At 41.2% G+C, this 14,657-nt stretch overlaps 1 protein-coding gene across 4 annotated transcripts in view; it reads right to left on the reverse strand.

The window, feature by feature from the left end:
* Window positions 1–3,083: 3,083 nt before the first annotated feature.
* The window catches only part of LOC140065662 (nicotinamide N-methyltransferase-like), a 28,388-nt gene continuing 16,814 nt past the window's right edge, over window positions 3,084–14,657 (reverse strand). For 3 of the 4 annotated variants that reach the window (XM_072113242.1, XM_072113245.1, XM_072113243.1), the window contains exons 2-4: window positions 5,663–5,838; window positions 4,983–5,190; window positions 3,084–3,732 (exon numbers count right to left, since the gene is read on the reverse strand). In XM_072113242.1, the coding sequence (XP_071969343.1) occupies window positions 3,303–3,732; window positions 4,983–5,190; window positions 5,663–5,838 (814 nt within the window). In that variant the 3' untranslated portion in view covers window positions 3,084–3,302. Of the gene's footprint in view, window positions 3,733–4,982; window positions 5,191–5,662; window positions 5,839–7,553; window positions 7,647–14,657 lie in introns of those variants that run through there. The other variant, XM_072113244.1, reaches the window with a different exon arrangement.

The raw sequence follows: 14,657 nt of genomic DNA on the forward strand, positions 1-14,657 counted from the left end.
TCCTGAGCTTTACACTGGGTGGATTTACATAATATGGCCGCCATCCAGGCATGTAGACAGGACATTTACTAATCCTGATCTCATCTCCTTTATAAATCAGTAAACTGGCCAAAAGAGAAATAAACTGTTTGGGGAGTGACTTGTAGCTAGAGATGAGTGAAGTGTAATTTATTCAGAATTTCTGGAAAGATTTATTTGTCACGAATGCAGATTTCTTGTTGATTTGTTTAAACACAGTTTTTCCTAAAATTATTTCTGACACAAGGTTGAATGCAGAAATGGACTCCTGGGAAGACTATATTACATGTCAAGATGTGCAATTCAGCAGCTACCTACCTCCAGTGATGTCACATGAGTGATTACGAATGCTTGATAACATGACATGTCCGCCATCTGCTCACTGGCTGAGAATAGAGAGATATGTTGTATGAAGGGACAGCGCAGTCTGTAGGGAAAGTGGAGAGATGGGAAGGGATAGTCTTGTGGCTAACAATACTGGGTTTGAGCCAACACTTAGTTTGTCAAGACAAACTTAATTTGTTGGGTTATTTGACTTTATTTGCCCTGTTCCTGTAAATTTCTATCATCTTGCACCTGACCTAGTTTTTGCATCTTCCATATTATTTGTTGGGGTTACCAGTTTAGTTTAGTTATTTTGAAATAACATTTTATTGAGGTCGCTTTGGTTAGTGTGAAATTCACTGCATTGTCTTGCTGGCTGAAATTGCTTGTGGAAAATTATTATAATGAAGGTCACCTTCTCCTTTAGTGTGAACTACATTGCATTACCGGGCTGGTTTCAATTGTTTGTGGAATAAAATTATATTAAGGGCATCTTCCATTTCTGTTTGTTTGATTTACACAGCATTACTTGTTGGGGTGCAATTGCCTGTGAAATAATATTTTATCTGGGCCCCCTGCATCCTCCAAACTGCAGAACATCTTCAAAATGACCTTGATCTGCAGAGTCAGAATGGTGTTCCCTTATGTCAGCTCATATACTAGGTCAGTGGTGGCGAACCTATGGCACGGGTGCCAGTGGTGGCACTCAGAGCCCTTTCTGTGGGCACTCAGGCCTTCACCCCAGGACAGAGTTTTCCAAACAGGACCAAATCCATCAAATCTTCTTGCAGTCGTAGGCAACTTGCCTAGATGTTGCTCTCAGCGCTATTTTATAGCGACACTTCATTACCAGTTTGGAACTGCTTGAAAAGGGAGGTGGTGTTGAAAGAAGAGCATTATCTTTGGAGGTAATCCTACTGGACCCACCATTCTTCCTGCTCAGAGAGACCCTGGAGAGAAGTGACAATGATAGTCTGCATTTGCCCTCCTTCTATCAACTGTATTGGTGGACTCCCGGTAAATAAGTGTATTTTGGTTGTAGTTTGGGCACTCGGTCTCTAAAAAGTATGCCATCACTGTACTAGGTGTACACAAGGTGGAACTCCACCCTACATATATTGGAAAGTTTATATGATTTTGTGATGATGCAGACAGACCTGCATGTAGCGTTGACATCAACCATTGGCAGATGATGCATGACACCCGCAATTTGCTGCACCCCTTTTATTTGTCAGTTGCCAGGACTGTGGCGTAAATAAGGTAATTTCACTGCTACACATCCTGGCTGGGGGATACAGAGCATTGAGGTTGAATTGCCACTGGAGGAGAATGATGACAACATGTAGGACTTGAACAAACATTGGTTTAAGGCAGAAATTTGTGTTATATCAACCCAAGCAACAGGAGAGGAACAGGAAGAGCAAGGGGAATGTAGGAAGATGTTGAAGATGACCTCGAGACACCCTTTCAGTATGCCACGGAGCTAGAGGCAGAGCGTCCTTTTGACTACCTGGTGGAAATAAATTTCATCTTTACTATAGGTTGAAATACTCTTCTAGCCTCTACTATTTGGATTCTAGGTGCGGCATGACTATTGGCTGCATGACTGTTTGGATTCTGGGGGTCTGTGCTGTTTTTGGGTCTGGGGGCTCCATAACTATTGCCTACTCTTTGAGGAACATTATGGCTGATGGAATTTCCATTTTCTTGACTAGAATTTTCCTCAAGAAAATCTTCTGTGTCTCAATTTATCCCCAGACTTTTTCTTGTAAATTTTTAACAATGTTCCTTAGATTTTAATTGAAATCTGCCAAGAATATAAGGCAAGATGCTTCTTTTTTCTGCCAGTGAACAAAGCCACAGAAAAGAATGCACAAAAAATCTTCCCAGTGAGTTCAAAGATCCAAACCTACCAATTACTTCTCATCCAAGTATGCAATTGTTAAAGGGCATCTACCATCAGAATGAAGGACTGTATGAAAAATGAGCCTGAGGGGCTCCGGGCTGTATAGATGTTAATGGTGCTTGGAGCCTCTGATTTGCATACCGTATTTCATCCTGGTGGTAGTTGCCCTTTAAATATCTTTATGGAATTTTAAAATTCTTTTCAGTGTCCTTTGATATATTCTTCCCAAAAAAGACTTCTAAAAAGTTAAATTTATCATGTCAGTCAGTCTTTGTTGAGATTATGTTCTAGTGTAGGTCGGGAGGTTTCACCTTCTTCTGTTGGTCTTCCTTTTTCCATGTCTTCATCCACATCTAGTGTGTTCTTAAGTTTCCTCCATATGTGTGTGAGCTTGGTGTCTGTAAAGCAAATGCTTCCCCATCCCCCTTGAAGAGGATCCTTTTCTAAAGTCTGCACTCCTATAGAGTTACATTTTAAGCCAAATTCATCCTCTCAACTTGTTCACATCCATATATGGTAACCCTAGGAAAATTCCCTGGTTAACAAAAGAAGCCTTTATGTGGTCAGCCCTAACTCTTGTCACCATCTTGATATAAGTCAAGAACGTACATACAACACCAGTGCTGGCCGTATATGGTCCTGAATTACACTTATTAGTATTACACACTTACTCTCCATTTGCATCACATTTGTATCTTATGGACCATGCTGTAGCACTGTTGTTACTTGATAAACTCTTCAGTCAATATTCAGGCCTAAATTAGAATATTGTAGATCCTTAATATTTAACAGCAATAGTCTAAACATTGTATTACATAGACAGTAGCAGATTAGATGACTTCCATATATGTGCTCTTTAATTGATAATGTTGACAAATGTGGCATTCTTTTTTATGGTGAATTAATCCATAGGTAGTCTTTAGGTTTTCAGTCTCAACCCAACCTCCATTTACTCATTGACCTGAATTTTAGAATACATATTTCCAATAGAAACATGCAGATACATACAATAGCAATGGCTTTAAGAGATGAAAGGAGATGCAAGAACTTGCTCTTACTTAGGTTTACAGGCACAAATAAAATACTTTCCATCATAATCAGCAACATCCATCCTTGATTTATCAGTACGCGGAGCATACACAGCTTTTTCAATATGGTAACCAGCTTCTTTGAAAGCATTCTCCAGATCCTCCTTTCTTGAAGTCATTACATTAAAACGCTTTTTACCAGCATGATAAAATGTAGCATTCAGAGTACTCAAAATCAATAGGTGTCCTCCAGGTTTTAACAAGTCCTGGAAGTTTTTAAGAACATTACAATATGACTTTATGTCTCTACATGGAGCTTCAAGACAGAAGCAAGACAAGAGACAGTCGACTGGTGGCACAATGACGGGATCAAATGGGTTTCTTTTCAGAGCATCACATTTGAGGACCTCTTTCACTTTACTGCGGAGCTTCTCGGCCTTTTTATCACAATCATCCCTTTAAACATAGAAGAACAGAAATAATTTATACATTTTATAGAGAAATAATTGCTCAAATTGGATCAAAATATTAAAATAAAAGGAGTTTTTTTTTCATTATGGCATATGGACAGCAGGTTTTAAATTGAATTCATTCCCACCATGGGAATAACCATGCGTTTGAATGGAACTGGCCACCATGAAACACAATGTGACCCATTTACTAAGAGTACGCACGGAGTATTTTCGTCGGGTTTCCCGACTATTTCAGAATTGCGCCGCATTTAAGTGGGGTTTTTGCCGCACATGATCGGATTTTGGCACAATCGCGCCTACTTGTATGCGCCACAAATCAGGGGCGTGGCGACAGACAACCCGACTGATTCGGACTAAGCGCGGGATTTACAATTCAAATTGTGTCACAAGACAATGCACTCACATGCACCGGGAAGAAGAAGATGGACTCCGGCGGACCTCAGCGGGGAAGCGACACATGCAGGAAAATGGAAGCACGATCTTGAAGAATCATGCCGGACTTCATCCTCGTCGGAGAACGCACCTCAGGGATCGCGACAGGACCGGGTAAGTATATCTGCCCCAATATTTTCTCTACAGTGGCAGCTACATGGTTTATGTCTAGTAGCCATCAAGTCAACTGTACGAAATTGACTGTTAGGCTGTTGCAGATGAAATGAAGGAGGGCCATGAAATATCTCAAACGTGAAGTTATTTGTATTTCTTTAAATTATACAACTATTGTCATAATTGCTTTAAAGTGGTTGTGTCACAGCTTTGCGGATCAATTTAAGACTCCAAGGGTCTTTGCTGTTGAACCCCACAAGTTCCCATCATCTTACACTTCTGGGTTTTGACTGCAATGTATATAAGTCCCACAGAAGTCAAAGGAGTACAGGATAGATTTCCTTCTTGTGATTCATTGACTTCAAGTGGACTAGCTGTCAATTAACAGGATGTAAATCAAATAAGAGGAACTTTAGATTCTAAGTTTTCTGCTGACTGTGCGTGTGCGTGCGTGTGTGTGTGTGTGTGTGTGGGGGGGGGGGGGGGGTAATTTAACAGCGCCCTTCAAAATGATATTTATCCCTTATACTATGGGTTGGGGATACATATCATAAATTAAAGTAAGCTTTTACCAGCAATTACCAGTACGGATGATGGGTGTTAAAGGTTTGTGTACCGTGGACCCGCAATGTTTAGCAAAACAGTAAATAATATGTATGAAGTTGGTGTAAACTTGAAATAGAATACCTGTTTCCCTCTATCTCACATACTCGTTTAATAATGTGAGACCAGTCAAATGCGTCTGGATCCTTCTTTAGCCATTTTTGGAATTCAGCCCGATTCTGCTCCAGGAAATCCGAGGTAATAATGTTATCAAACACTTCACAAGCAGAAAGGAGATGGTAACCAGAGGATCCGGTGCCAAAATCAAGCAGTGTATTACCTTGCACATCACCTTTAAATTTATGAAATAACATTAAAAAAGTGATGTAAAAACATATGTATTAGCAAAATTTGGATTTGGAAAGTCCTGTTCTGGAGGATTTGTCTATCAAATCACCTCATCAAGAATGGAGATTGCTAGCCTCAACGTTATCCCTGCTATTATTGAATAATTATTGGCTGCATATGAACAGCTCTCTCCATTAATATGTCCATTAGGACACGGTCAGAAGTCTGAGTCAAAGATCATATAATTGACACCTGACATGTTTTGAACACTGTTCTCCATTTACTGCTAAGGGCCTGTCAGGTCATTAGAAGGTAATGAAGCTAGCTTTGTTTGCGTGGCCTCCTGATTCAGATCCCAGAGGCGGATATCCCAGAAATGTCTAAGGAGCTGCTACTATCCATGATCTGAGTACTGATTATACTATAAATGGGAGAACTGAACCATTTCAGTGAATTAAAACAACAGAATTTCTTACCCTTAATGAAAGTTTCATGTAGATTTTGTAAAGCAAATTCAGTCCATTCTCCTAAAAACATCCCTTCCCCTGCTGCAAAAGACGTCTGAAAGTAATCTTTTGGGTCAAAATCATCAATGTAGGTTTGCTGTGGGGTTATAGCAGTGGCCATGATCTTAGATACTCCAGAAATAGACCTGGTTGTAAACAAACAAGAGCCATTTAATAGGATTGCCACTACATAGTCCGTCAGTTTGGGGATAATATCACTAGCAAAGATTGGTAACCTTACTCACTTTTCCGCCGGGTTTCCCGAATTTTTCCGATTTGCGCCGAATTGCCTCAGGATTTTGGCGCACGCTATCGGATTGTAGCGTATCGGCGGCGCCTTTCACGTGACAGAAATCGAAAAGGAAAAAACGCGGAATGTAAAAAAAATTTGGGTCACAAATGTGTGACAAATGTGTGCCATCGGGCGCACGACCTTAGTGAATCCCGGCAGAACCTGAATCAGCGTCGTAGAACGTGCCGCTGTATCGCGACTGGACCGGGTAAGTAAATCTGCCCTAATACTGTTTGATTACATGGAATATACTTTGCGGAGCTAAGAGATTCTGAACTAATGAAAATTATTCATGTGGAATAGCAAATGTAATGGAGTAAGATACAAGATTACTACTTCCTCCTGCTCCGTACTTATGTGTTTGTCTCTTAATTTGTGCTCTTCTTTTTTCATTTCCCCTCCTACCTGACTTCTCAGCAAAGAAAGAAAAACACAGACAATTGACAAAGAACTGAATATGCTGATTTATACTGATTCTATACTAAATACATATATGCCTGCAGTTAGGCAACTATATATAATACACTCAGCTCCTATTACTCGATGTCTGCAGATAGAACACTATGTACAACCTGCTACCTGCAGATAGGACACTATGCACAACCTGCTACCTGCAGATAGGGCACGATGTACTACCTGCTACCTGCAGATAGGGCACTATGTACAACCTGCTACCTGCAGATAGGACACTATGTACAACCTGCTACCTGCAGAAAGGGCACTATGTACAACCTGCTACCTGCAGAAAGGGCACTATGTACAACCTGCTACCTGCAGATAGGGCACTATGTACAACCTGCTACCTGCAGATAGGGCGTTATGTATAACCTGCTACCTGCAGATAGGGCATTATGTACAACCTGCTACCTGCAGACAGGGCGCTATGTACAACCTGCTACCTGCGGATAAGGCACTATGTACAACCTGCTAACTGGAGATAGAACAGTGTATCATCTGCTCAGCTTCTCCTACTCTATAACTAGATGCCTGCATATAGGACACTTTGTCCAACATGTTGCCTGCAGATAGGACTCTGTGCCATCGGCTTAGCTCCTCCTGTTCTATAATATTTTGCCTGTAAATAATACACTATATAATACCTTTTCCGAAATTACTCCATTCTGCCTTTAAATAGGACACAATGGACAACATGCTTCGCTCCCTCTGATCTTCGCAATGCAGCCTTCAATGCACATTGCTCTATAACATGTTCTACAATTTGCTCAACTTGTCCTGTCCTCCAATTATCTGAGACCTGCAGATAGGATAGTATGCCCAATCTTCTCAGCTCCTCCTGCTCTGTAACATGCTGCCTGAAAATAGGAGATTATGTACAGTCTTCTCAGCTCCTCCTGCTCTATAACATGCTGCCTGCAATTACATTAATTACCATAATCCCAGTAAAAGAACACGGCACAAAGTGAAGCAGGACAATTTCCACTTTTCAGTTCATAACAATATAAAATGTTCTGATATTATTCCTTTTCTTTTCTGTCATATCTATACACACCTGTGCAGATCAATGTAACCAAAATTATAAACCCTAAAAAGAAGAAAAGATTGACCTACCCCAACGAATAAGACAGCTCTCTGCAATGCTTACTATAAGAAAGTGTTAGAAGCTTGGCTCACAATATCTGATGCAAAAACAGGAGAAATTACAGAAATGTGAATGGGATCCAAGCTTGGTGTAAGCCAGGCACTGTATTGCATCATTGTGTTACCTTTTACTACACCTGCCACAATCTGATGACTATAATAAGATTTCCAACAGGATATAATTGTTTTTTGTAAAATAAGCAAAAGAGTGGTGTTCTGACCCAAAATCAAGACATCTTTTCTCAGTAAACCTTTATCCTAGGGCAATGCAAAAAGGACATTGATAATAAAATTGGGCTTTGTTGGAAGTTATTTACACAGTTGTATGTAGAAACTGGGGAAATGATTTTGAGGAAACTATAGAGTCATATAAATGGATAGGCAGAGAAAAGGAGAACAAGTGCAAAAATTCATAATTCAATAATAGAACGGGTGGTGCTCAGAAAGAGTGACTGTCACCTTATGTAATTAGATTGTAGGCGTATTGGATTTTGAACTGTCTTAAATGATGAGGGATGAACGCTGCTAGCCAGGAGAAGTCGGACCGCCAACCCAGGATGGCGGACATACAGGGGTATGTATGACAAAAAGGTAGAACTTTTGTATATATTGGCGCTGTGTCCAAGAAAGTTGCAAACTCGTTTGTTAAAAAGCTTGATAATTTATTCAGTTCACAACGCATTTCGGCTTCGGACAGGAGCCTTCGTCAGGTGCAATACATAACGAAGGCTCCTGACCGGAGCCGAAACACGTTGTGAATAGAGATGAGCGAACACTAAAATGCTCGGGTACTCGTTATTCGAGACGAACTTTTCCCGATGCTCGAGTGCTCGTCTCGAATAACGAACCCCATTGAAGTCAATGGGAGACTCGAGCATTTTTCAAGGGGACCAAGGCTCTGCACAGGGAAGCTTGGCCAAACACCTGGGAACCTCAGAAAAGGATGGAAACACCACGGAAATGGACAGGAAACAGCAGGGGCAGCATGCATGGATGCCTCTGAGGCTGCCTAATCGCACCATTATGCCAAAATTATGGGCAACAGCATGGCCATGACAGAGTGACAGAATGAAGCTAGATAGCATCTAAAACATCCAATAATTGACCCTGACACTATAGGGGACGGCATGCAGAGGCAGCGGCAGCAGGCTAGAGAGTGGCATGGCGACATACCCTAATTGGACTCAGGCTTCAAACCAATGGGTGTCAGAGAGGAACCAAAGGAGGTGAGCAAGAAGCGCTCAAATAATATCGGTACATGATAAAAGTTTGCCAGTATATTTTGTGGATTACACAGCAGGGTGGCGACAAAGTTAACATGGAAGCCATGAAAACAACCCAAAATTCTGCCTGACACAGCTCGTTTGATAAGGGGACCATGTATGCTTACAGTTCATGCCAGTCGCTGCACTGGCTGCCAGTCTCCTTTCGAATACAGTTTAAAATAATAATAACCCTCATCCATAAAGCTCTGTATAATGCTGCACCCCCCTACCTCTCCTCTCTTATCTCAGTCTATCGCCCAACCCGTGCTCTTAGATCCGCCAGTGATCTTAGATTAACCTCTACCCTAGTGCGGACCTCCCACTCGCGTCTCCAAGACTTCTCTAGAGCTGCACCAATTCTATGGAATGCTCTGCCCCGGACTATCAGACTAATACCTAACCTCCAAAGTTTCAAACGTGCTCTTAAAACCCATTTCTTTAGGCAAGCCTATAACACTCATTAACTGCATGAAGTTTTAACTCTTCTACTAACCCGTCCTGTGTCGTCCTCCCATCTGTTATCCAGCAACCAACAGGCACCAGACTTCTCTGCAGTCCCATTCACCCTGGACCTGGTATATAAGATGACGGCTGAGTGGTTCAAGCGACAGCAATTCCATTTATTATATTTGTTTCTATTCCCTAAGAAGAATGGCTTGACCATTAAATATTCTTTTTTTTTTTTACATTGCTGATATTTGTTTATTTTGTTTTTTTTTTTTTTTTTTTTTTTTTTTTTTATAAAACATTTTTATTGAGTAAAACAAAATACAATGACAGATATGAAATTGGTACATTTGTTGAACAGTTCAGCTGTGCTTGTTAACAATGAGTAGTCGCTATTGTACACATCATTGCAAGTGATAGAATGTTAGGTCTGAATCACAATCTGAGCTGGGAGATCCATGAGAGGTGTGCATATTGTCCAGGTTAACAAGGGGGCTTTAGCAGTAGTACATTGTGAGAGTCCCCTTGATACGCAGGTTCCTGGGTTGTAGAAGACACAGCATCTTGTTTGGTAAGTTTATGCTAATACATATTATACCACAACATTATAACGTCAACCTTAACAACAGGGGAAACATTAGTACATACATAGTGACCAAGAAGTGCAGGGTTAGGTTTCATATGATGCCCAGGTATCACTTAGAGGTGGTGCATAAGGGGCTAATTAGCCATATTTGCCAAGCTTCTGCATATTTTTTATATTTATTTTGTTGTAACGCTAAGATCTTTTCAAATGTACAGGTGGAGTTGATAAGAGTGATAATCTCTTTGATTGGAGGTGGGTTAGGATTTTTCCAGTACCTGGTAATGATCAGCTTTGTCGCCATTAGTAAGTGCGCAACCACTATTCTGTGGGGTATTTTCAAAGACTCTATGTCCAACAATAATAAAGCTAGTTGCGGCGTTGGTTGGAATTGGTATTCAAACAATTTGCTAATGATTTCAAAAACTTTGTGCCACAGGGGGGCAATAACTGGGCAGTCCCATAATATGTGCAAAGTAGTACCCTTGGCTCCACACCCCCTCCAACACATCGAGGAGGTGGAGGGAAAGATAAGAGCTAATCTGGCTGGAGAGAAATACCACCTCATTTGTGTTTTGATTATTGCTTCTTGGAACGTTGTGCTACGGAATGTGGAATGAGTGAAAGAAAAAGCTTTGTGCCATTGAGTTAATTTGAAAGATTTCCCTAACTCTTTCTCCCAACTTATCATGTTAGGAAGCTTAGTTGAGGTGGGTTTAGAATGTAATGCTTTATATATGTTAGAGATACCTCTAATAGTGCATTTTTTGTTATCTAGGAGATATGAGAGTGATGTGGAAATTTTCGGCTCACATGCCAGATTAGCAACCAGAAATTCTCTTACTTTGAGAGAGGAGAGAAATTCTTGTGTTGGGAGATTAAACTTGTCCCTCAAGGTTGCAAATGTTAGGGGTTTCTTATCAGTAACCAGGTCTTGAATTGAAGTTATACCAGCCAACTTCCAGGAAGTAAGCCTGAGGTCTGGGATGTAGTTTTCAAGGAGGGAGATAGGGATGTCACTTAGTGAATAGGGTTTTGTGTCATAATCAGAGGCTGTTAGTGTCAACCTCCATGCCCAATCTGAAACTGAGATAGCCGAGATATATGTAGGTACGGCGGGTAGTTGCCAAAGGCCTGCTATAAGCCTGTTCTTCAATGGGTAGTTTTTGTTTAAGTGTGTTTCTAGCGACACCCAAGCCTTATCGGGGTTATTCCTCCACCAATGTGTCAGTTGATCAGTAAGAGCTGCCGTGTAATAGTGATATAGGTTTGGTACCCCCAATCCTCCTCTATATCTATGATTAGTGAGCGTGTGAAAGGCAATTCTGGGTCGTTTACCCTGCCAAATAAATTTCCTTATTTGGGAATGGGCGGTTGTGAAAAATGATTTGGGTAAATGAATGGGAATGGTTCTAAATACATAAAGGAATTTCGGTAAGATACACATTTTGTAGGTTGCTATTCTGCCAAACCAAGATAAAATGTTTTTGGAGAAAGTGTTTAATTCTTTGTCTATGTCGGCTAGGAGGGGAGAGAAGTTAAGATCGTAGATTTTGTGAGAGGGAGAGGTTAGTTTAATACCTAGGTATGCTATGGAGGTTGTTTGCCAATCCAATGGGAATAAATTTTTTAGATATTGCAATTGTTCATGTGGGATAGCTATGGGCAAAACTTGTGATTTAGAGGAGTTCATTTTATAAAAAGAGACTTTACCATATTCTTCTATTATGTTAAAAATTATTGGGAGAGTGGTGTCGGGGTTAGTATTCATTAATATAATGTCATCGGCAAATAATGCAATTTTGTGGTCGGTAGGGCCTACTTTAATACCTGTAATTTGGGGATGGTTTCTGATCATTTCCGCCAATGGCTCTATTGAAAGTATGAAAAAGATGGGGGATAAGGGACATCCTTGCCTAGTGCCATTGGACAATGAGAACTCACCTGATAGGAGACCATTATTATATACTCTAGCCGTGGGATTGGAATATAATGCTTTGATGGCTGTGAGAATATGGCCAGTAAAGCCAAATTTATTTAGTACCGAGAATGCATAGGACCAGTTTACGCGGTCGAACGCCTTTTCGGCGTCCACCGTCATGAAGGTCGCCGGGGTGTTGCGACGCTCACATATTTGCATGAGGGTGGTTAATCTGCGCGTATTATCTGGAGCCTGTCTCCCAGCAACAAAACCCACTTGATCGTTCTTTATTAATATAGGGATAATATTTTGCAGTCTTTTGGCTATGATTTTAGCGTATATTTTAACATCACAATTGAGAAGTGAGATAGGCCTAAAGTTAGCTGGAGATGTGGGCGGTTTGCCGGGTTTGGGAATAGTAACAATGAGAGCTGAGAGCATGTCTTTGGGGAAGGATCCTGCGTTGGAGGCTAAATCAAAGGCATCTTTCATATAGGGGAGTATTATATCTGAGAATTTTTTAAAGTAGTCTACTGGGAGACCATCTGGTCCTGGGGCTTTTCCTGAAGGGGATGATGAAATAGCTTTTTGGATTTCGTCGAGTGTAAAAGGTGAGTTAATTTGCTCCAGTAGCTCGGGTGAGAGTTTGGGGAGTGTTAGTTTTTTAAGGAAGGAGTCTATCATATCTTGGGAGGGTACTATAGTTTCAGGGTCTTTAGCTATATTATACAGTTTTTCATAGTACTGTTTAAAGGTATCAGTGATACCTCTAGGAGCTAACACTTTTTCTCCAGTAGAAGAGTGGATCACATATGGTATTTTAGTTTTTTGTGCTCGTTTTTTAAGTGATTGAGCTAATAGTTTGCCTGCTTTTTGCCCTTGGGAATAGTATTTGGATTTCAAGATTAGGTGGTTATGAGCATGTTTTTGTATGAGAAGGTTGCGGAGCCGATCCCTCTCGTGGATGAGTGCCCTAGAGAGTTCTGTAGTGGGGAGCCTTTTATTCTGAAGTTCTAATTCATGGATTTTTTTCTGAATTGTATTTACCTCTCTTTCCCTCTCTTTTATAGAGATTATATTAAGTTTAGAGAGTTCTCCCCCAATGAAAGCCTTGTGGGCGATCCAAACAGAAAAGGGGCTTAGCTTATCAATAGTGTTAAATTTGAAGTATTCTTGTAAAGCTCTTTTTAGTCTCTCTGTGTATTTATCGTGGGCAATAATTGATGTTTTAGCTCTCCATACGTAATCACTATGGGAAGATAAGTCGTCTGTTAACTCTATAATGACTGGGGAGTGGTCTGACCACCTGATATCTCCAATTGAGGTGTTGGTTGTTCTGTCAATTAATGACTTGTCAATAAGTATATGATCTATACGGGAATATGTTTGGTGTGCATGGCGGTGGCGCTCCGCTGGCCAGCCGAGCTTTCGCCAGTCCAAGCCCCTGTCTCTAGGCTACTCCCCAAACAGCACTTCTAAGAACCTTTTGTATAAGATCAAGTGTAGTAGCGTTCTTATAAGTTTAGGATATGCCGGGTGAGGGGAATGTAAACAGATGCGCAAGAAGCGCTGAAATAATATCCCTAAATGGTAAAAGTTTGCCAGTATATTTTGTGGATAACACAGCAGGGTGGCGACAAAGTTAACAACTTTGATGTGGAATCCATGAAAACAACCCAAATTTCTGCCTGACACACCTCGTTTGATAAAGGGACGATGTATGGAGGCAGCTATATGGACGACTTTTGGAGGTAGCAATGGAGACAACGTGTGGAGGCTGCTATGGAGACAATTTAATTTGGATAGTGCCTGTATGTGGCAGTCCCAAACATTTTTCAAACCAGAGGAGCAGGTAGGTGGCCCTCCAGTAAAATGGAATAGATTGAGTGCCTGTATGTGGCAGTCCCAAAAATGTTTCAAACCAGAGGAGCAGGTAGGTGGCCCTCCAGTAAAATGGAATAGATTGAGTGCCTGTATGTGGCAGTCCCAAAAATGTTTCAAACCAGAGGAGCAGGTAGGTGGCCCTGCAGTAAAATGGAATAGATTGAGTGCCTGTATGTGGCAGTCCCAAAAATTTTTCAAACCAGAGGAGCAGGTAGGTGGCCCTCCAGTAAAATGGAATAGATTGAGTGCCTGTATGTGGCAGTCCCAAACATTTTTCAAACCAGAGGAGAAGGTAGGTGGCCCTCCAGTAAAATGGAATAGATTGAGTGCCTGTATGTGGCAGTCCCAAAAATGTTTCAAACCAGAGGAGCAGGTAGGTGGCCCTGCAGTAAAATGGAATAGATTGAGTGCCTGTATGTGGCAGTCCCAAAAATTTTTCAAACCAGAGGAGCAGGTAGGTGGCCCTCCAGTAAAATGGAATAGATTGAGTGCCTGTATGTGGCAGTCCCAAACATTTTTCAAACCAGAGGAGCAGGTAGGTGGCCCTCCAGTAAAATGGAATAGATTGAGTGCCTGTATGTGGCAGTCCCAAAAATTTTTTAAAACAGAGGACCGGGTAGGTGGCCCTCCAGAAAAATGGAATAGATTGAGTGCCTGTATGTGGCACTCACAAAAATTGTTTCAAACAGAGGACCGGGTAGGTGGCCCTCCAGAAAAATTAAATGCATGAAGTACTATAGCAAGAGCCAGTGGGCCCTGTCAAAAAATAGCCATTTTCCTCTGCTTTACTGTACAAAGAGGAGGAGAAGGAGGAAAATGAGGAGGAGGAGGAGTGGATCAATTATTCAGGTTGAGCTTCCTTCACCTGGTGGAGATTGGAAATTCTGAGAAATCCAGCCTTTATTCATTTTAATAAGCGTCAGCCTGTCAGCGCTGTCAGTCGACAGGCGTGTACGCTTATCGGTGATGATGCC

The sequence above is a fragment of the Engystomops pustulosus genome, chromosome 6 (assembly GCF_040894005.1).
Source record: "Engystomops pustulosus chromosome 6, aEngPut4.maternal, whole genome shotgun sequence".
NCBI lineage: Eukaryota > Metazoa > Chordata > Amphibia > Anura > Leptodactylidae > Engystomops > Engystomops pustulosus.